General features: G+C 39.5%; 1 protein-coding gene across 2 annotated transcripts in view; it reads left to right on the top strand.

The window, feature by feature from the left end:
- Positions 1-22726, top strand: part of fgf11a (fibroblast growth factor 11a) — a 191699-nt gene that overhangs the window by 45036 nt on the left and 123937 nt on the right. Inside the window, exon 1 of one of the 2 annotated variants that reach the window (XM_041779763.1) lies at positions 22352-22474. The exons of the other annotated variant lie outside the window; for it this stretch is intronic. Coding sequence (XP_041635697.1) covers positions 22426-22474 — 49 coding nt within the window. The 5' untranslated portion in view covers positions 22352-22425. Of the gene's footprint in view, positions 1-22351; positions 22475-22726 lie in introns of those variants that run through there. 2 annotated transcript variants of the gene reach the window in all.

Here is a 22726-nt window from a genome sequence, read left to right as displayed (position 1 = left end):
AGCTTTTAACAGTCTCTTTAAATGCAAATCGGCTGCTTTTCATCTCTGTGCCAACAGTGTAGCTGGTGAGAGTGCCCGTGGGAGAAACATGGCTGCCAGAGGCACTACAGCAGTCAAGCCATACATGTTTGTAACTGTTTTACCCTATCAAGATATGCTAATGTCGCTAACCAACGAAACACATCTGTTATGTTGTGTAAAGCCTGATTGAGAGCAAAGGAGCTTCGCTGAATACTGACTCGACAGGGGTGAATATTCATGCTTCACTTACTTTATCTTACAGATTTTTATTTAATTGACATTACTTTGTAGAAATCTGTTTCCACTATGAGCTAAAGATTGTATTTTTTTGTCCAAAAAAAAAAAGAAAAAAAAAGCCGTATTATATGAACCATGATTCTTTTATAAACTCCATGGGGTTAATACTTTTTATAGGCTCTGTACATCACCATAATACAGGACAGGTAAAACAGTGGACTCAACCAGTCCTTTTTTGACACAGAAAGAGAAAAGACTTGTTTCTTTAGTAAAACAAGAGCAAATCCTTCAGGTTTTTAGAAAAAAACACTGATAGTGCTCCTTGAAAGACAAGCTTTCATCAAGCAAAAACCTTCGATATTTAAAAGAAGATACAAACTGAGTTTCTGGACAATATTTACCTATAATTTTCTTGGACTTTGTTGGTTTTGTTAAGTTCAGTTTAATCAGATAACAAACCTGGTCTTGGCCTAAACCAGGTCGTTTTCACACCGATAGTCCGAGTACTTGGTTCAGTTTAGAGCTCAAATTGCAACAATGTTGCACTTCCCTATAGATGGATGGAATTCACATTCCCCATCCAAACCGTCTGAATAACGCCAACTGTTAAACATTTGTGGTGCTGTCGTTCAAAAAACAAAGGGGAAGAAGAAGAGATGTGTAAAAAGACAAAACAGGAAATTCTTCTCCTTCTGCTGTTTTTTTTATTTCCACATTAAAATGAAACATCAAATGTATGCTATCCTGGGGTTTCTGCTTTTGCATTTGGGAATTATGAGCAGCCAGAGAGGCAGGGAACTGTCCAGCATGCTGTTCACATGAGACGACTGAATCAGTACCGAAGACAAAGGCGAGCCAGCATGTGAGCAAGAGACTACAACTTGTTGCCAAGGTTACACAGATGCCGAGCGAGGTACTGAAACGTATTTAAGTGTATTAAATCACATAAATAAATACGGTTGGTTTGGTTCACCTTGCTCCGCTTTGCTTTCACCAAATGGAGGCCAAATGAGACCCCCATTTCTAAGGGCGCATCTACAGCAGAGAAGTTCAATCTGCTTTAAATGAACTCTGATCTGTTTTCACGGATAGTCTTGTTTGCATCCAGATGAGCCCTGGTGTGGTTCATTTGAGGTGTGAAAGCGAAGCGGACCAACTCGTGAACCAAAGGCAGGAAGTGACATAATGTTTAATATTTCTGGCTTTATATATGTCAGTACCTTGCTCGGCGTCTATGTAGCCATAGCAACATGTCATAGTCTCATGCTCACATGTTTGCCTGCCTTTTTCCTCCATACCCATTCATTTTTTTCTCAGTTGAATGACATGCTGGACAGCTTGCTGCTCCGCTGCCTGCTCATAGCGTCCCAAAACTAAAGCAGATTTCCCAAAATGTGGTGTTTTTTCATTGTTAATGTGGGAAAAAAGACATTCAACGTCCCCTTTTCTTCTTTGCCACTGTTTGTGTGGGACATCAGTGCTGTTTGGTTATAAGTGGACCAGAGTCCGTTTGTTTGGTCCACGCCAGAGTTCCAATGAGCTTTCGCACCACTCCAAATGAACCGGACCATCCGGGGAAATGGACTGGAGATTGTTTAAGGTGGGCCAAATGGCAAAATTGCCAAAGGTATGCAGACATAGGTCGGACCAATAAACAACCATATCATCAGCATAAAATGAAAATAAGTTTTTGGTATCATCCATCCAAGACAATTGATATAAACAGTGAATAAGAGTGGTCCCAAAATGGAGCCTTGAGGCACTCTCAGGCGATTTTGTACTGCAAGCACCGTGGGTCACACTCATTCATGCTCTGTACCAGCAGTGGAGTCCATCCTGCAGGCTGCCTTGGATGTTTTTGTTGTTGTTTAGTTGCCAAAATTTACATGTTAAGTGTTTGAGACAGAAAACTTTGAGAATTGACTTTAACACTTTACTCACAGTTGGACATTGTTACGCTTACTGTGCCACATGAAATGTGTCCGAGACCGCTGCTTCAAGTGGGCTCTGGCACAATGCCTGAGTGTTGTTTCCGGTCAAATGACCTGGACTTAGGGGTCAAGTTTACTTGGTTCCAGGCTTGGGTTCCTGAGTGAATCTTAATTATATGTATGCAGTTTGAAGAAAGAATTAAACTTTTTAAAATCTCCAGTAAATCAAGAAATTAAAAAAAATTGTCCATTTTTTATGGACTGATTCAAAAATAGCACAGTTATGGCATAACTGAGCAGAAAAGTTAATGATAATGAAACGTTTGACTTTAAGTGATTAACCAGTCATTTTTAAAACGGCTGTAAGGAGTGGTGCACTTCTGCAGAAGCTGATGACTCAGGTGGATAGAGAGGAAAAGAAGGTAGCAAAGAGCAAAGTGAGGGAGGCAGGGAAGCTGGAAAGCACACAGATATATCTCAGAAAGCCAGGGAGAGATGGACAGATAGGGGAGAGGAAGCAAAGAACTAAAAGCAGCTCTCAAATAGAGAGGAGGAGATGGTGTGATAGAGAGATCGGAGGATAAGGAGGAGAGGAGGGAGGCAGGTGGGTGGAAACATGGAGGGAAGTAAGAGGGGTCAGAGGGAGGAGTTGAGAGAGATAGATAGATAGGGAAGGAACAGAGGAAGGTAAGGAAAGATAATTGGAAAAAAATACCAGGAGGGGAAGAAAGATGGAGGAATGGAGGTAGGTGATAGGCCCAGGAAAGATGAAGCTGGAAGCAGAGTTTAGGTATATCAAACAAGAGGGGATAAACTGAAGGAAAAGAAAGACTGACAAGGGCTGAAGTTGATTCATTACTCTGAGAGGAGCCTCCATAAGATGGTATAGTCTAGGGGTGATTTTAGAACCAGAACTTTGGCCTGTTTACCTGTTCAGCACCTGTCAGTCAGCTGTCACTGTCTGCCTGTCTGCACACGGCACTGTTCGTGGTGCTGAAATATTTCAGCACCATATTTCATATTTTAACCAGTTTTATTTATTGTTTTGACTTTTGTCTCATATTTTGACCTTCTCAATTTATAATTTTGACTTTTTATCTAATCCTTTGACCTTTTAAATTTATTATTTCGACCTTTATCTCATATTTTGACCTTTCAGGGGCACCATTTTAAATTCTAAGTCATATTTTTGCATTAAAAATATGATTCTTACTTTCTTTTTTATATATTTGCCTTTTAAAAGCATCTAATTTCATGCTTTGACCTTTTGAACTAATAAGTTTGACTTTTTATGTCAGATTATGAGCCTTTTAACTTGTCATTTTGTCTTTTTAAATCTCAAAATCGTTTATCATCAATGCGTATTTTTTCCCTATAATGTATTACCGGCGAAAATGAGGTCAACAGTTTGGTTTAACGTGGACCCTGTTAAGCCTTCAGGTTAGACCTTGATTCAGAATCCAGCCCCCTCTGTGATTGAGTGACACCCCTATTTTAAAGTCATGATTTTGCAATTTATCTCATATTTTGACCTTCAAACTCATAATTTTTACTTTCTATCTCATATATTTACCTTTTGAAAACATTATTTTAACTTTTGATTTTGTGTTCTGACCTTTAACTAATGTTTTGACTTTAAACTTTTCATTTTCACTGTTTTCATAAACTCTCAAAATCATTTATCATCAGTTTTCTCCCCCTTAATGTTTTATCTGTGAAAATAGGGTTGACAGTTCATGGTTAAATGTTGACCCTGTGGGGCCCTCGGGTTAGACCTAAATTCAGATTTCGGCCCCTGCTGTGGTTGAGTTTGACACCCCTGATTTAAACAGACTGAGGAGGAATGGAAAACTGTTCTGTGGTCAGATGAATCATAATTTGAAATTCTCTTTGGAGACCTGCTATAGATGTGTTACTGCCATAAAATTCATGAGCTAATATTATTCATGAAATGGCAAAATATCAGTTTTAACACCTGATATGTTCTATTGTAAATAAAATCTGGGTTTACATACATTTTCACATAACTGCCTTCTGCCTTTATTTTAATTTTACACAGTGTCCCAACTTCTTTGGAATTGGGGTTATATTTGTTGTGTACATTTTCATGCTCTTGTGTGGCTTTTGGATTGAACAATTTTTGAGGACGGGTTGGGGGTGGGGGGCTTTCTCAGGAATGATGTTTGGCATTTATGTTCAGCATAGTTGTAATTATTACTGCAACTTATTAAATAAAAGTTGGAGGAAGATAGTCACAAAATATCTTCCAGCTTAAAAACACACTGATTGCATGATGACCTTGTTATTTTTATGTTTTTTTTAAGGGTATGAAAAGTAGCTGCGGTTCAGTGTGTGTGCAATCATGTGAAGACTTCAGTGCTCTGCAGGAGACACACATGTATAACTAATGCATATATACTGTATATACAGGCTGCAGAGTGTTTAATGTAAATATGTACATACTGTCTGTGAGTGTTGATGTATGCTGAATGTGTGAGCTAAGCTCAGATTGGAGTCTGGGGGCAGTGTGGGTGCTTCAGAAGAAGATAAGCAGACATAATTAAGAGGCCATTAATAAATTTGTTAATGAGCACTCCATGTAACAGAGAGAGGCGGAGAGAGAGAACGATGGGAGAGGGACACCATCCATAATTGGGTGTGTGTGTGTGGGTGGGTGTGTGTGTGTGTGTGTTTGCACAGAGGGGAGCCACATGCACATTGTAAGTGTGTCTCTCATATTGTATATCAGCCGTATCTGCTGGCTGAGATAAGTTATCATCATGAGATATGTCCTCCTGCCTGTGACACACACACTGTCATCTCAGCTCCATTTGCATAAAGAGGGCTTTTAGCGATGCCCTTGTAGCCTCAATGACAGGATCTCTGCATTCATCAGTGCACACATACTAATGCACCACCTTACGTGCATGCTCATGTAAACACATATACATTATTACCTTTGCATCATTTATGTTTTAGATATTAATTTCAGCAAATTTTAAAAAAGATGGTTGGTGCATGTTTTATAGCTCACAAACATGGTAATGCAGAACTAAGGCAACAACACTAGTCCAGAACCAGGTCTTTCTGTGGGGGAGAGGTCAGCCCAGGACCCTCAAAATAATAGTGCCAGAGAAAAGGGACCCCCACTAGTCGTGAAAATCCATATTTTGAATTGAACTTATTTCATGCATATTCTTTAAAACACTCGCTAAAAATCTGACCTGGACTCATCCCTACTAATGGCAGATGTGTGGGTTCAGCAGCTGGCAGAATATGCATGTACAAAGAGTTATGATCAGGGTGTCGGAAGATTAAAACCTCCCATGATTTTGAAAAAACAAACAAACAAACAAACAAACAAACAAAAAAACAGTCAAAATGATAAGTTTAAGCGTATTACTTCAAAAGGTCAAAACATAAACTTAAAATCCAAGATAATGTTTAAAATATAAAATATAAAGTCAAAATCATAACTTTCAAAGGTCAAAATATTATTTTAAATTTAAATAATAACACTGAGTGGTAGAATGGAGGACCAAAAACCAAAACAATGAAATGAAAATGTCAAAAATATGAAAAAAAAAAGATCAAAAACATGTGTTTAAAAAGTCAAAATATGAGTTGAAAGTAAGAGTAAAAAAGGCTAAAACATGATAAAATTTGAATTCATGAGTTTAAAAGGCCAGAAAATAACTTAAAATTTAAAATTATGTATCTATACGGTCAAAATGTAAAATGAAAAGTCAAAATAATGAACTGAAATGTCAAAATATGAAAAACAAAATCAAGTCATAAATTTGAAAGGTCAAATTATGAGATTAAATTTTTTATTTTGAGTCTAAAAGGTCAAAATATGGGATTAAAAGTACAAGCTTTGAGTTCAAAAAGTCAAAACACAAACTTAAAATCCAAAATAGGAAAATATGAAATAGAAAGTCAAAATCATGACTTTCAAAGGTCAAAACATTAATTTGAATTTTAAATTATGACTCTCAATGGTAAAATAGGAGACCAAAAGCCAAAACAATGACTTGAAAATGTCAAAAATATGAAAAAAAAAAAAACATCAAAATCATGCATTTTAAAAGTCGAAGGATGAGTTGAAATTTTAAATGATGATACTTATCGACCAAAATATGACATTAAAAGTCAAAGAAAAATGGCCAAAACCTGATCAAATTTGAAATCATGAATTTAGAAGGCCAGAAAATAACTTCAGATTTAAAATTATGCGTCTAGACTGTCAAAATGTAAAATGGGAAGTCAAAATAATGAATTGAAAATGTCAAAATATGAAAAAAATATTTGAATCATGAATTCAAAAGGTCAAATTATGAGTTTGAATTTTTAATTGTGAGTCTAAAAGGTCAAAATATTTGATTTAAAGCAAAAGCTTTGAGTTCAAAAGGTCAAAATGTGAGATAAAATGCAAAATAATTAGTTTAAAAGGTCAAAATAACAATGGTGAATCCTAAAGGTCAAAATATAAAATGAAAAGTACAAATCATAAGGTTAAGTTAGAATTTTAAGATGCAAAATTGAAAATATAAAATGAATAAATTAATTTTCTTATCCTTGCTTTTTTTTTCTAAATATTTAACTCTTTACTTTTTCTGATTTGTGTGACTAAACAAGGATATTTCAGATCAGTTTACATTTTTATACTGGAGGTAATCTGCAGCCTCATACCTGTTAGAATAAAAGTCTGATATTATTCAGAGGGGCCGTATATAACTGTACCAGGGGCCGGTTTTGGCCCCTGGGCCTTAAGTTGGACACCCCTGCTTAAGCTGGTCTTCATCTGCTCAGAAACTCCAGGAAAGAGTGTAGAAATGTGCAGAATAGAAGTTAATTAGCTAATTCAATTAACCGACTATGTTTTTTTTGTTTTTTTGTTTTTTTTTTTAAATCAGATTGGAGTCATAAGAAGACTTCAGTAACCAGAACCGCAGAAATCATCCAGGCTATCATGGTCTAAGTCTGACCCCCCACAGTCCTGCATTCCTACTTCAGTTTTACCTCAAAGCAAAGCTCAGTAAAGACTCAGAGACTGAACATTTAGTCGCCTGTATTTCTCTGTCCAGCTCCATTTTTAGCAGCAGTGCTCTTTATCAAAAGAGATATCAGCTATTACTGGGGTAAGTGTTGATTTATCATAGCAGCTACCAGTGAATAAAGTTTAAAATATTCCCAGCTAGGTTGTCAGGCTGCATTTAACAATATCAATGCAAAGTAATTCCTTGGACTCTTTTTGGCGCCGGAGTCTGGCAGTGTTCAGAAGCTGATGAAAAGTACTTCTGCTTTTGGGCCGATTACAATGCCACGGCAAATAAGCTGTGTATGTATAAATTCAGACAAACATTGTGAGTCCACAAAGTCATTGTCAGTGGACAAGCTCCAGGCTGTACATCATGTTGACATTACAGATTACAGTACGGGCACTGTAGCTTCAAGCTTCCACGGAGTCGTAGCTGAGGTGTCAGAGGCTATAAGTGAAACCAGGGAGTGCTCTCAGATTGAATGTCGCCATTTTTTAAAGTGGCATCCATGGGACAGAAAAGGATGCAAGTTTTAAATCAATTTCTACAGCGAGTTGTTTGTCTTCTTTGCAGCTCACCGTGCATTTTAGCCTCAGAAATGTAAGTGAGTTTAATGTGACAACCTTCAGCTACACAGTGGTTGCTGTAGGAGTAGCAGCACGAGTATCTCTTCATCAGTGCACGTGCGGGTCTTGTAACATCGTTACGATCAATTTTTCTCCAAGGGGGAGAATAAACTCACAGCAGAAAACCGTGCTCGTGTTTTTTCTTTACCCTGAGTGTTTCCCCGAGTGACTCACTGCACGCAACACACTGCTGCAAACTTTCACAGGAGGGAGTGTAAAGCTGTGCTCTGCACACAGACGAGCTTTAGCTCTCCATGCCACATCCATCTGTGACCTGTGTGCTGGCTAATATCTGAAACTGCTGCGTCTGAATATTTACCTTTAAATACAGCAGGTGACATGATGCATACTGTATGCAACACCCAGCTTAAACTACTGTAGGTATTATTTAAGGGGGGTTTAATTTATGTGACACACCTTATTAAGATTCAGCCTGCAGGCACTAGTGAGCAGTCTTCATCTTTGTGTAAGAACAGTGATCAGAAAGATACAAACATTTCACTGAAGCCTATACGCTTTCTTTAAGCCTATTAGTCAGGATAATTCTAGCCTGGAGAGAACTAAATGGAAATTAAAGGAGACAGATTTTGTATTTTTTTTTTTTATAAGTGTGAAAACTGCAGCTCTTTTACAGAAATGAAATAAAGATTCATTTTTTCTACATTTTATTTTCCCCATCAGAGCCTGCAGGTGGATGCCGGGGAGGTCGGTTAAAAGGCCGCGGAAGATAAACAACAATTTGGCGTTGGCGAAATCGTGTTGTCAGTTATGCAATTCGACCAGCTGGCTTCCTTTTGTCATGGGCCCAAATTATACATTGCCAGCCTTTATATACACTGTATTGCCAAAAGTATTCACTCACCCATCCAAATAACTGAAATCAGGTGTTCCAATCACTTCCATGGCCACAGGTGTATAAAATCAAGCACCTAGGCATGCAGACTATTTCTATAAACATTTGTGAAAGAATGGCTCGCTCTCAGGAGCTCAGTGAATTCCAGCGTGGCACTGTGATAGGATGCCACCAGTGCAACAAGTCCAGCGGGGAAATTTCCTCGCTCCTAAATATTCCACAGTCAACTGTCAGTGGTATTATAACAAAGTGGAAGCAACTGAGAACGACAGCAACTCAGCCACCAAGTGGTAGGCCACGTAGCATAGTGAGCAGAGGTCACCAGCATTCTGTAGTCAATGTCTACAGACCTCCAAACTTCATGTGGCCTTCAGATTAGCTCAAGAACAGTGCGTAGAGAGCTTCATGAATGGGTTTCCATGGCTGAGCAGCTGCATCCAAGCCATACATCACCAAGTGCAATGCAAAGTATCAGATGCAGTGGTGTGAAGCATGCCGCCACTGGACTCTAGAGCAGTGGAGACACGTTCTCTGGAGTGACCAATTGTGCTTCTCCATCTGGCAATCTGATGGTTGAGCTCAACCTGATAGAACACCTTTGGGATGAATTAGAGAGGAGACTGAGAGCCAGGCCTTCTCGTCCAACATCAGTGTGTGACCTCACAAATGCACTTCTGGAGAATGGTGAAAAATTCCCATAAACACACTCCTAAACCTTGTGGAAAGCCTTCCCAGAAGAGTTGAAGCTGTTACAGCTGCAGAGGGTGGACCGACGTCATATTAAACCCTATGGATTAAGAATGGGATGTCACTTAAGTTCATATACAGGTCAAGGCAGGTGAGCGAATACTTTTGGCAATATAGTTTATGTCAGCACCCAGCGTAAGGTTATTTTGACTTCATTTTAGTGCAATGAAAGGACACCAGTAAGTACTGTCCGTGGTTTGTTTGGCCAGTTCAACAGTTTTACTAAAAGCTGTTTCCTGGACAGGTTCTTCTCTCCACCTTCTCGGCACACCTGATGTTTGCTCGGTGATGTTTGTTGCCCTTTCTGCTTAATCATTTAATATCCTTTCCATTTCGACATCTCTTAGCCTCTCTGCTCCCAATCCCTCTGCAGCCTAAAGGGGCTTTGACTTCTCACCGTAATTACAAAAACCCTTCTCCTGAACACCCAGCAATTAGATCACCACCACTTCCAGCTTTCCTCACCTTCCCTCCAATTAAAGATAGAGAGCTAAGCTACATGGGAAAGCTGATCACCTTATTGAAAACCTGCCTCCTGTCTCTCCTCACCCCTCACTTCTCTATAAGCCATCATTTATGTACACAGTAGATCTCCAGGGACTTAGAAGGAAGCAATTAGTCCCGTTTTGCCTCCCTGTTGCATGCCAGTAATGATCGGCCTGACGATAGTCATTACGGCTTAACATGTCGGTGCGGATGTGTGAGATGGTTGCCAGATCTTTTACATACTCTTCCTTATAGAGCAAATGAGCCGGCCACTAAAGGATCTCTGGCTCTCAAGCACTCTGGAAGATGATCTTAGGTTAGCTTCAGTTAAGCCATCATACAGGAAGCATATGCTGTGCTGAGAGGTCGAGAGTCCCTCAAGAGATGAAAACATACCATCAACCCTAGAGATGCTCTACGGCATGAAACCTAAACCACGGACTTCCATGAAGGCAGGACTACTAGCAAGAGGAATTTGTTTGACTGGTTAACACAATTTTGGGAAGATATTTAGATTTTTAATGGTCTAATGACAGGGGAATGGGGGCTCTGAGGCCAAATCAGACCCCCCTAGGTCATTTTTGTGGCCCCTTAAAAAAACCTTATGTATGATTTCTGCTCTGATTTATCTATATTAATTCAAACAAAAAAAAGTCAATTTTGAAACATGAAAACCCCCCTTCCATATTCACCATTAACAGGAAGTTAAGATCAGCATTGCTCAGCGCTGCCCACTGCCTAGTTCTAGTTTGAATGGAGGTCTGAGTTCAATAAAAACATCCCCTCATAAGGCGAGCTTACTAAACAAAAAATCAACACTTTGTTTTCACGGATGAATTCCTCATAAAGAGGGAGAAAGGATCTGAAAAAGGCACTTCCAGGTTTGTGCTGTAGGCCATGCTGGAGTGTGTTTGCACCCTGGGACCATATCCAGTTTTCTCTGTTAAGTAAAGACGCCTTATGGCACTGATCATCAACTGGCGGCCCATATCAGGCCCCCCAAAACTTCCTGTCCAGCCCCCCAAAGATCATTAAATTCAGAGAAGGAAGAAAAGAAGATTTCAAGAGTATCTTTTAGTTTTAAATGTCTGCAGCTGTTAAATCCAACCCACAAAAAATTAACATTGAATTAGTTTTAGAAGGATTTACCATATTTGGCCTGTTTTTACAGAGATTTACTGTCACAATTAGTAGATATTTAAAAATAGGATTTAGGTTGGAAGAAGTGTCGCAAAAATGACCAGATAAAGTGGTGAAAAGAGGTTAAAATGTGGCAAAACTGGCTAAAGAGGAAAAAGGGGGCAAAAAGTGTCATAAATTGGTTACAAATGACAAAACATTGTGCAAGAAAGTAATGAAAAGGGGTTAAAAATTGATAAAAGAGTGTCACAAAGGGGATAAAACATGCAGGAAAAGTGGTTTAAAGGGGGTTAAAATCTTTTAAGAATTGGGTTACAGAGGCAAAAAGGGGCAAAAAGTATCAACAATGAGTCAAAAGGGGGAATATTTGGTTTCAAAGTTGCAAGAGCTGTTGAAAAAATGTAATGAAAAGGCGTTAAAAAGTGGCAAAAATTGAAAGTGGCAAAATGTGGATAAAAGAGTGTCACAAAGGGGATAAAACATGCAGGAAAAGTAGTTCAAAAGGGTTAGAATTGTACAAAAATTGTGTTAAAGAAGCAAAAAGAGGGGAAAAGTATCAAAAAAGGGTTAAAAGTGTCAAAAATGGGTTTATATTGGTGCTAAATGACCTTTGGGAGGGCCCATTCTCTTGGATTTTCAGGGGTCCAGCCGTTTCTGTTGTCAGATCTGTCTCCTTGTGGATAGTAGGGACAGAGCTCACTGGTAATGACTTAAAATATTCTTTGTTTGAAAGAAGATACAAATACTACTACAATAATACTTCAATCAGACCAAAAAATCAATTGAATTTTGTATATTTGAAAGTCCTGCCCCCAGAGTTTCTGTTGAGACTAAATCTGGCCCTTGTGCAAATGTACCTGATGACCCCTGCCTTATGGTGTGACCAGAGGGACCAGGACCACTTGCTGTGATCGACGGAACCATGAGGATGTCCAACCATCAGTTCATGACCTCAAGATCAAGCACACTTGACATGATCCCAAGCAAGTCCTCCTCTGAATGGACTAAAAAAAACAAAATCAAGAGGAGTGGCCTAGTCAAAATCTGGATTAAAATCTGATTGAGGTGCGGTGGCATGACCTTAAATGAAACAAGGATGGCACAAGCAGTGGTTAGGGGTAGGCGGCAGTGACTTTCACGTAGGGCCAGGTAGGTTTGGATTGCTTTTTTTCCTTTAAAAAATGAAGCCATAATTTAAAAACTAACTTTCATAGTTACTCAGGTTATCTTTGTCTAATATTTATTTATTTATTTATATATTTATTTTTTGATGTCCTGAAACATTTCAGTGTGAAAAATATGCATCAGGAAGAGGGCTAATACTTTTCACAGCACTGGCTCTTCATATAGAAGCTTTTTCACTCCAAACTAATTAAAGAGCCCTGGTCTATTGTATTTCTGTTACAATCAGCAGTGGATGAAGCACCAGAAAACCATTCCTAAGTTAAAGTACGGGTACATTACAACACTAGAAGGAGACTTGGGTGATTTCACATCTATTGCATGTTTGCCCTGTTCTGATTCAGGTAATAACCTGATGCATTGTTGCAGTTTTTCCTTGGATCATTTTATGTTCAAAGTGTGATGTTGTGAAAAAGAATACCGTGTCCATGTCATTACGCCTTAGCCTAAACAAGTAAAGACTTAACCTTGCAAAGAAGATTGATTCACCCGTTTACGAAATTTCTCGCTGGTGAATCCATCTTGCAAGGCTCCCATCTGGGCCCAGTTAGCAAGAGACAGGACCAATCAGCGTCCAGGGGCCGGTACATTCGGGCGCGGCGAAGTCGTGACATAAACAAGCAGCAACAAGAGACTGGTGCAGATATGGCAGAAGAGATTAGTGTGGATGCTGCTAAAGTGCCAGTTTTACCAGAACTTGATGACATTTCTTCCTTAAAAGAAGAACAAAGAACAGCAGTGAGTTGATTTCTTTTCAAAAACGACTAAAGTTGTGCACTGACATGTGTACAGTTGCCATGTTTCATGTTATACAGAGCCGTTTTACTCCTCGGTAGCGTCCACGTCACATGTTTTGTTGCTCTGATTGGCCCGTAAAGATGTGACGGACAGAACGTTTATCCAATCACCCTCCGAGTTTTTTTCAAAGCCTCTGCCCTTTCCCAAACGCTGTGTATGAGTGGTTTATCAGATGGATGTGTGAATCACATCCATCTGGAGCTTTGCAAGATGGATTCACCAGTGACAAATATAGAAACGGGCAAATCCATCTGCTTCACAAGGTCAGTGTCTCTTTGCATGGAATTAATTTTAAAAGAAACTGTATTCATGAATGCCATGTGCTTAGCTTATCAGCCTTGAGCTACTATTCCCTCATCATAAGCTACATATGAGAGTGCTTACGTAGTTTCAGCTACATCTGATTCTGAAGATTATTTTAACTAATAATTAAAAGATGATGTAAGGCAAACTTGGGCTAGCATTAACCTTAAAAAACAGAATATGTTCTTAGAAATGGAAATTGTGTTCTTTTTGATGCTGTCTAATTAACCTACTTAAAATGTTACAGAACTATCTAGTTTTCCATCAGTTTCACTTATCTCTAGCAGCAGTACCTGTGAGTGTACTGAGCTACCGTGTTTTTAGCTGCGTCTCTGACACTGTTTAAGCCCGCTGCAGCTCTCGGCAAAGGACAAACCGAGTTGATCCATTGCAGCTCACAATTTGTGCAAAAACCTCAGATGGGCTAACAGAGACGCTTTGCAAAGCATGTGTACGCAACATTTGTTGGTGTTTTTATACAAATTAAACTTGAAGAGTAAATGCCACATGTTTTCAATCATTGCCTTGCCTCATAATAATTACACTGATGGAAATGGGTAACATTTGGGTTGTCGTCACTGGATACCTATTTCACATGCACTGAGAAAGCTTAGCCGGTTTGTCAAAGATGAGGCAGTCTTTACTCAGCTCTGCAGTTGGCTGGTGACAGTACAAGGTTCCCTCCCTCTCACCCAGTGACAAATGGGTTGGCTCCAGTGTAGAAAATGGATGGCTGGACTTCTTTTCTGGCAAGTTCCCCTTCAAATGAGAGATTCTAAAGCTGTTCCACATGTTAAAGTGAAACATGATCCCCTTTGATAGAAGTAGATAGTTAATCCCACAATCACACATGACCATCATGAGCTTAGAAACTAGATCACCTGCAGGATTAGAGTGTCTGTGTATGTGGATAATATTTAAAGGCGATCATTATAACGCCATACAGAGCCGTTAATTGATAGTTGTGATTATTTCTCCTCTGCAGCAGATAGTCATCAGAGGTTAAACTAGACTAATGAAACACTTAGAGCTTATTGACTTCAAACGACCCTCCATAAATGGACCTGAAGAAACTTGCAAGCTTAGCAATATTCAGGCTGCAATGTTAGTGTTCTGTGAAGGAGTTGGTCGTAGACTTTCCTTCCTTTATGTTCAGATACCACTGTAAGTTAGAGTCTACTGCAATACAGCACGCCCCGACACATTTCCTCTTTTTCTTTCTTCCAGTCTGCTGGAGAAACACAAAAATAAAGCTGATGATTTAAAAATAAATCTAAAAAGAATTGAATAGAATTACATGTTACTTGTGCTTGTGAGAGGAAGCCATCTTGGATCCCATAGGCTAATTTTATGAAGTGGTTCAGCCTCAGGGGGCAAAGGTCAGTGTGTTGTCAGTTCTGCAATCTTTGGATTCGAATCTAGGTCCATCTAGCTAAAAGAAAACATCCAGACTTCTTTTTTTGTTTAGATAAAACAACTGCAAAATTCTTGACAAAAATAGTCATTAATTCATATAATTGCCCGTGTGTAGGTATTTTCTGTCTTTATTCTCTTTTCATAAATTTTCTTTATGGTCAAAAACCATGGGAACAAAATCTTGTTGGTCAATACTACCAAGAAAGCAATCATAGGTTGGAGGTATTATGGCCCTTATTAACCTTCTCATGAGATAAATGAGTCATTGATGACTCTAGCTGTGTCCCAATTCAGGGGTAGTATACTTCAAAGGACCTAGCTACAGAGGACCCAGCCTTTACATACACTATATTGCCAAAAGTATTCACTCACCCATTCAAATGACTAAAATCAGGTGTTCCAATCACTTCCATGACCACAGATGTATAAAATCAAGCACCTAGGCATGCAGACTGTTTCTACAAACGTTTGTGAAAGAATGGCTCGCTCTCAGGAGCTCAGTGAATTCCAGCGTGGTACTGTGATAGGATGCCACCAAGTCCAGTGGTGAAATTTCCTCACTTCTAAATATTCCACAGTCAACTGTCAGTGGTATTATAACAAAGTGGAAGTGATTGGGAACCACAGCAACTCAGCCACCAAGTGGTAGGCCACGTAAAATGACAGAGTGGGGTCAGCAGATGCTGAGGCACATGGTGCGCAGAGGTCGCCAACTTTCTGCAGAGTCAGTGGCTACAGACCTCCAAACTTCATGTGGCCTTCAGATTAGCTGGGCTTGGCCCCTTAGTTCCAGTCAAAGGAACTCTGAATGCTTCAGCATACCAAGAGATTTTGGACAATTCCATGCTCCCAACTTTGTGGCAACAGTTTGGGGATGGCCCCTTCCTGTTCCAACATGACTGTGCACCAGTGCACAAAGCAAGGACCATAAAGACATGGATGAGAGAGTTTGGTGTGGATCAACTTGACTGGCCTGCACAGAGTCCTGACCTCAACCTGATAGAACACCTTTGGGATGAATTAGAGTGGAGACTGAAAGCCAGGCCTTCTAGTCCAACATCAGGGTGTGACCCCACAAATGTGCTTCTTGAAGAATGGTGAAAAATTCCCATAAACACACTCCTAAACCTTGTGGAAAGCCTTCCCAGAAGAGTTGAAGCTGTTATAGCGGCAAAGGGTGGACCGACGTCATATTAAACCCTACGGATTAAGAATGAGATGTCACTTAAGTTCATATGTGAGTCAAGGCAGGTGAGCAAATACTTTTGGCAATAAAGTGTATATAACCATCAATAATATAGATAAAGATTAATTTTCTATCAACAGTTAAATTGAAAATATGCTTGGGAAATTTCTGACATACCAGATTTGCACAGTGGTTAAACCTGATGGATTTTGAATGTGCAGCATCCTGGCAAGAACATTTTTGTCTTGTTTGAGTCTCTGTCATGAAAAATTTACTTTTTGTCATCAAAAATGATCAAATCTTAGCTAAGTTGCTCTTTGTTTTATCTTCGTCATGGGAAATGGGCAGTTATTTTAATTAACAAAGCTGAGTGAAGCCTACAAAGCTTCACATTGGCTTATAGTTTTTAATAGTATTGATTATTTCTATGCTTTATTGATAATAGTACTAATAAACACCTGTCAGATTACAAAAATCTGATTGGACAGCGCTTAAGTTATTGTATCAGGGGTGTTGAAATGAGATGTAGGAGGGTTTTTGCACCTCTAACAAGGCTCTTATTGGCCTGTAGTGGTAAGTTTGGGTGTTTCCTGGTTTTGTGTGTCCATGCTGTTACTTTAGCCACACAGATTAACTAAAGCCTCTGCTCCTCAATAAGACAACAACCATCCACTAACCCAGTACAAACACCATGAGCTTCAACACAGGGTTCTACAACCTCACTGGCATCCCTGGAATATTGGAGATACATGACGGCAGTAGCTAGAATCACCAGGATTGAGCCAGACAGGGTGACCCGCCAACAGAAAAGGAGGAAGTGAGGCACTAAAGGGTCGACTGGGAGAAGAATAACGACTCATGAGCAGATGGACAGATGTGTGAGGAGATCACCAGGGCTGGCTAGAGATGATGGGGTTGCCTGGATGGGTTTTAAACGTGAGGCCTCGTCTCTGGATGCGTAAAGGGAATTATCCCCATCCAGTTCAATAAAGCGGCTTGTATAATTACAGTTCAGTTTACTCGCTGGAGGGAAATTGAATCCCTTAGAATGCAGGCGAGAAAGAGAAGGCGATAGATAAGCAGGTGAACAAAGAGTGAATTAGAAAGAGGAAGAAAGTACTGTAGCTTTTTCTCTTTTTCTTTTATCTCTGTGCTGAAAATTGGACTCAGAGGCGTAGGAGCTACTGTACACACTCCATACGTGTGTGTTTGTGTGTGTGTTTTCTCGTTTGCTGTGATTAGCTGCTGCAGGTTTAAAGCCGCTGCTCTGCGAGGATAACCCTCATCTCGCTCGATTCAATTTCAGCCTCCAAATGAAATGCACCAACAACGGCAAGTGACAATTTGACTTCTCCGCCCTCCCTGAGGTGTCATTCCAGGACATCCCAGGCTGGCTGTTTATTGTCAACGTGTCGCCTGTTTGGTGTCACCAATCAAAGAGCAATTGTATTGGATGGGAAACAGCTGCTCCAGTGCGATCAGGAAATAATTAGGAGTAACATTTTGTGAACTGCGTGGCATTTCGGCTGATTGCAGAGCTGAGAACGCAGCCGAATGAGGATGTAGTACGTGTGTGTTTGGGTATGGGGTATGAATGAATTGAAGACAGACTGGAAGAGAGGGTCTCTGCAAATCAGTTTAATTAAAGAGTACCGATGCATGAGATTAGATTGGGAGCCTATGGTGTAAAGGATATGATTACAGAGAGAGACAAAGAGAGAGTTAACACTGGAAAGACCAGAATTCCAAACCTACCAGAAAGACAGTGAGAGGTCAATTTGGCTGCTGAATTACAAACTCTGTTATTTCCAATCATAGAGACCCAAAACAAAAAGAACATTTACTATGTTGGGATTTTTTTCCATCAAAATTACACAATGATATACATTTTAACTACTTCATGTAGACATTTTCAATGTTATTTGTCATCACATACAGCCACTAACCACTATCTCTATATTTAAAAATGCCTGCACTTTTAATAGACTAAACTAGTGTAACCCCATAGCATCAGAGATGCAGGCTTTTGAACTGTGAACTAATAACGAGCTGGATGGTCCACTACTCTAGTCTGCAGGGGTCTGCGTCTGCAATTTCAAGAAAAAGACTTTTGGGTTCATCTGACAACAGAACAGCATGGATGTATGCAAAGATGAATGGATGCTTGGATGAATGGATGCTTGGATTGATTGATGGATGGATGGATGCATGGATTGATGGGTGGATGGATGCATGTAAGAATGATGGATGGATGGATAAATGGATGCAAGGACTGATAGATGGATGGATGGATGGATGGATGGATGGATGGATGGATGGATGGATGGATGCATAGATAGATGGATAGATGGATGCATGGATGCATGGATGCATGGATGGATGGATGGATGGATGGATGTATAGATTCATGGATGGATGGATGCATGCATAGATGGATGGAAGCATGGATTGATAGATGGATGCATAGAAATTTCGATAGATGGATGGATGGATGGATGGATGAATGGGTGGATGCATGGATGGATGGATGGAGGGATGCATGGTTGATGGATGGATGCATGCATGGATGAATAGATGGATTGATGGATGTATGGATGCATGGTTGATGGATGGATGCATGCATGGATGAATAGATGGATGGATGGATGGATGGATGCATGTTGATGGATGGATGCATGCATGGATGGATGGATGAATGGATGGATGGATGGATGGGTTGATGGATGGATGGATGGATGGATGGATGGATGGATGGATGGATAGATGGATGGATGGATAAATGGATGGATGGATGGATGGATGGATGGATAGAAGAATAGATGGATGGATGGATGGATGGATGGATGGATGGATAACAGGATTGATGCATGGATGACGGATGAATGCTTGGATGGATGGATGGATGGATGGATGGATGGATGGATGGTTGGATGCATAGAAGAATGGATGGATGGACGCAGGGATGCATGGATTGATGGATGGATGATGGATAATGCCTGGATGGATGGATGGATGGATGGATGGATGGATGGATGGATGGATGGATTGGTGGATGATGGATGCAGGGATGCATGGATTGATGGATGGATGATGGATAATGCCTGGATGGATGGATGGATGGATGGATGGATTGGTGGATGATGGATGCAGGGATGCATGGATGGATGGATTAATTGATGGATGGATGGATGGATGGATGTATGGATTGATGGATGGATGATGGATGGATGCTTGGATGCAGGGATGCATGGATGGATGGATAAATGGATGGATGGATGGATGGATGGATGGATGAATGGATGAATGGATGGATGGATGGATGGATTGGTGGATGATGGATGCAGGGATGCATGGATAGATGGATTAATTGATGGATGGATGGATGGATGGATGGATGGATGGATGGATGGATGGATTGGTGGATGATGGATGCAGGGATGCATGGATAGATGGATTAATTGATGGATGGATGGATGGATGGATGGATGGATGGATGGATGGATGGATTAATGGATGGATGGATTGATGGATGGATGATGGATGATGGATGCAGGGATAGATGGATGGATCGAAAGAAATTTGCAGTCACATTGACTGCCTGTGGTCTTTTTTGGTAGAAGTGATCATGTTTTCATCTTTTGTGCATTTTGTTAAATTCTTTAATATTCATCATTGGAATAATTCTGGCCAATCAGCATTACTGTATCTTTTTAAGCCAAGTCAAAGATTTTAAGAATGTGAAAACAGTTAAAATGATGGTCATGGTCTTTCTAGTGTTAAACAGAGTGAGAGGGTAACAGAGAGATTCTAAAGGAAAAGCAGCAGCACGGAGTAGATTCCCAGGGTTGTTGTCGCCCACGGTGATGCACGGCATGCCTGTCCCACAGTACTCCTCAGGTTGCCACGACACCCAGGGTGTTTCCTGTCTTGACGATGCAGTACCCCCTGAGTCAGGAAGACTGTGTTTGTGTGGGTGAAACAACTTTCTGTGTGGACAGTCTGTCGCTGAGAGCCTAATTAGGAGTGTCACACAGAATCTGGTGACAAGATGCAACCATACTGCTGCAGGAAACACACAAACACTGAGCGCTGGATGTACCGTGTTGTTTCGTGACAACACTGGATCACACGGTGCTCTCTCTGAGGAGAGAAACTCTCAGACCCCAGGCCAGTCCTTTAATGTCATGAAAGAGAAGCATTTGCTGCATGGCCAGTTTACATTCAAGCTTTGTCAATCCAATCATGTTGCTGTTAAAGCATTTGAAATTGGATTTACAGTTTCTGCTGTTTAGCAGGAACCTGTTTACATGACTGGATTTATCAACATCCAGTTGATCCATTATTGAATATTCAATATGTAGAACTTTTATACTGAAAAATCTAAAATAGGGCTCTACACACTTGATTTAATCAAGATTAATCTCAGAATAGTCTTAATTAATCTCCCCTTTTTGTTGCATTATGAAATTCTTTCTTTCGCATTTAAATTTAGTGTTTTTTTTTGTTTTGTTTTTTTTTCATTTCGGATTTTTTGTACTCTCCTAAACTAAGGTAATTACCTTACTGTTTTTTAAATTAAATAAATAAAGAACTACATGAAAATAAGGATTTACATGAACTCAACTACAGAAAAAGAACTTGAAATGGATTAAAAAGAAAATAAGCAAACAGTGGGGAAAAAAGGGGGCAACATTAAGGAGCTGTGGTGGATTGGCTGCAGGGGGATTTCTATTATTTGTCGCAATATTTCTTTTAGTGCATTAAACATGGGACTTAACTTATAGCAATTAATGTATTGAAGCTGGTAGCCCAACCTAAACAGATGAACAGAAACAGGACTAAACCAACTTTAACAGAGGTAATAAATAAATAAATAAATAAATAGGTAGACAGTGGTGAAAAATGGGCTAAAAGTGCAAAAAAGAGACAGAAGTGATTAAGAGGAGTTAAATGTGGAAAAAAATAGGTTTAAGTGGCAAAATGAGCAGAAAAAGTAGTTAAATAGGATTAAAAAGTGGCAAAAATGGGTTTAAAGTGAAAAAGATTGATTAACAGAAGCAGGAAATCAGCAGAAAGTGACAAAAATGGGTAAATAGTGCAAAAAACATACAGAAAAAGTGATGCACAGGGGTTCCCACACGGCAAAAGTGAGTTAAAATTGGCAGAAAAGGTGGCGAAATTGACAGGAAAGTAATAAAACAGTATTAAAGAGTGGTAAATATTGGTGAAAACAGGCAAGATTGGTGACCAGAAGCAGAAAACCAGCAGAAATTGGCAAAAATGTGTTAAAAGGGCAAAAAAACAGGCAGAAAAAGTGATGAATATTGGTTAAAATGTTGCAATAATGACTGAAAATTAGCAAAGTGGGCAAAAAAGTGGTGAAAAGGGGTTAAAAAGTGGCAAATATTGGTTAAAAGTGGTTAACAGAAGCAAAAAAAAAAAAAATATAGTCAGAAAGTGGTAGAAAATTGGTTAAAAGTGCAAAAACCAGACCGATAAAATGATAAAGAAGGGTTACAATGTGGCCATGGCTGGTTAAATTCTGTTAAATAGGCAGAAAAACTGGTGGAAAGCATTAAAAAAAAGAAGCAAAAACGGCAGAAAAGGTGTTGAAATAGGAATAAAAAGTGGCAAATATTGGTCAACAAGCAAAAAATAGGTAGAAAGTGGTGAAAAAATGGTTTCAAGTGCAAAAAAAAACAGTGAAAAAGTGATGAATAAGGTTTAAAATGTAGCAATACTTGGTTAAAATCTGCTTAATGGACAGAAAAAGTGGTAGAAAGGGTTATTTAAAAGTAGGAGAAGAAGGGGAGAAAAGTTAGTGAAATGGCAATAAAAGAGTGATAAATGGGATTGAAGTGATGGAGATGGGTTAACGGAGCCACAAAAGGGCAGGAATTGGCAAAAATGGGTAAAAAATATCAAAAACAGACAGAAAAAGTCATAAAATGGTTAAAATTGGACAAAATGGGCAGAGAAAGTTTCGTAAACACTTGAAAAAGTGGCAAAGTGGGCAGAAAAGGTGGTGAAACAGGATTAAAAAGTGGTAAATATTGGTTAAAGGTGGCAGAGATTGGTTAACAGAAACAAAAAACATCATAAAGTGTCTTAAATGTATTAAAAATGCCATAAACAGACAGAAAATATGATGTAAAGGGGTTAAAATGTAGGTAAACTGTTACTGATCCAACACACATACATTGATACTTCAGTCAATCACAACTAGAGGAGGGCCTATTAGACCTAACGTGTAAAGGAGGAGGTGGTCTGTTTTGGATCATATATCCTTTCATATTGTTTTCTCATGGACGATGTTGGAAGAAATGTAGGTTTATGTTTTAATGACCTTTAGGTTATTTTCTTAGGGGTCTAGAGCGGGTTATTATGGTATGAAGATGAAGAGATGAAGAAAATAAAGCATCAAAGTTGCGGGATGCTTCCATAAAGACAGGGTGAGATGAGGAAACCGAGGAGGAAGAGGAGGAGGAACGTCATTCAAATAAAAGGTCAGAGCCTAAGTTTGACTGCTGGTGTTTTTAAAAATCTTTTATTTGTGAACAGTAATGAGAGAAGAAGGTAAATGTGGAGCATGAGGGCCTGATTAGCGATGTGCTTCATGTTCCACTGTTAGAGAGAGAGACAGCAGGAATTAGACAGAGAGAGGATGAAGGAGGCAGAAACGCTGGCTCAGCACTGTGCCAGAGGAAGAAGGAGAAGGAGAGGAGGAGGAAAGAAGAGAGGAGGTGAGAGGTGTTCAC

The sequence above is a fragment of the Cheilinus undulatus genome, linkage group 22 (genome assembly GCF_018320785.1).
Source record: "Cheilinus undulatus linkage group 22, ASM1832078v1, whole genome shotgun sequence".
Taxonomy (NCBI): Eukaryota; Metazoa; Chordata; class Actinopteri; order Labriformes; family Labridae; genus Cheilinus; species Cheilinus undulatus.
Note: the sequence above shows the minus strand (reverse complement) of the source record. Positions and strands in the feature narration are given on the sequence as shown.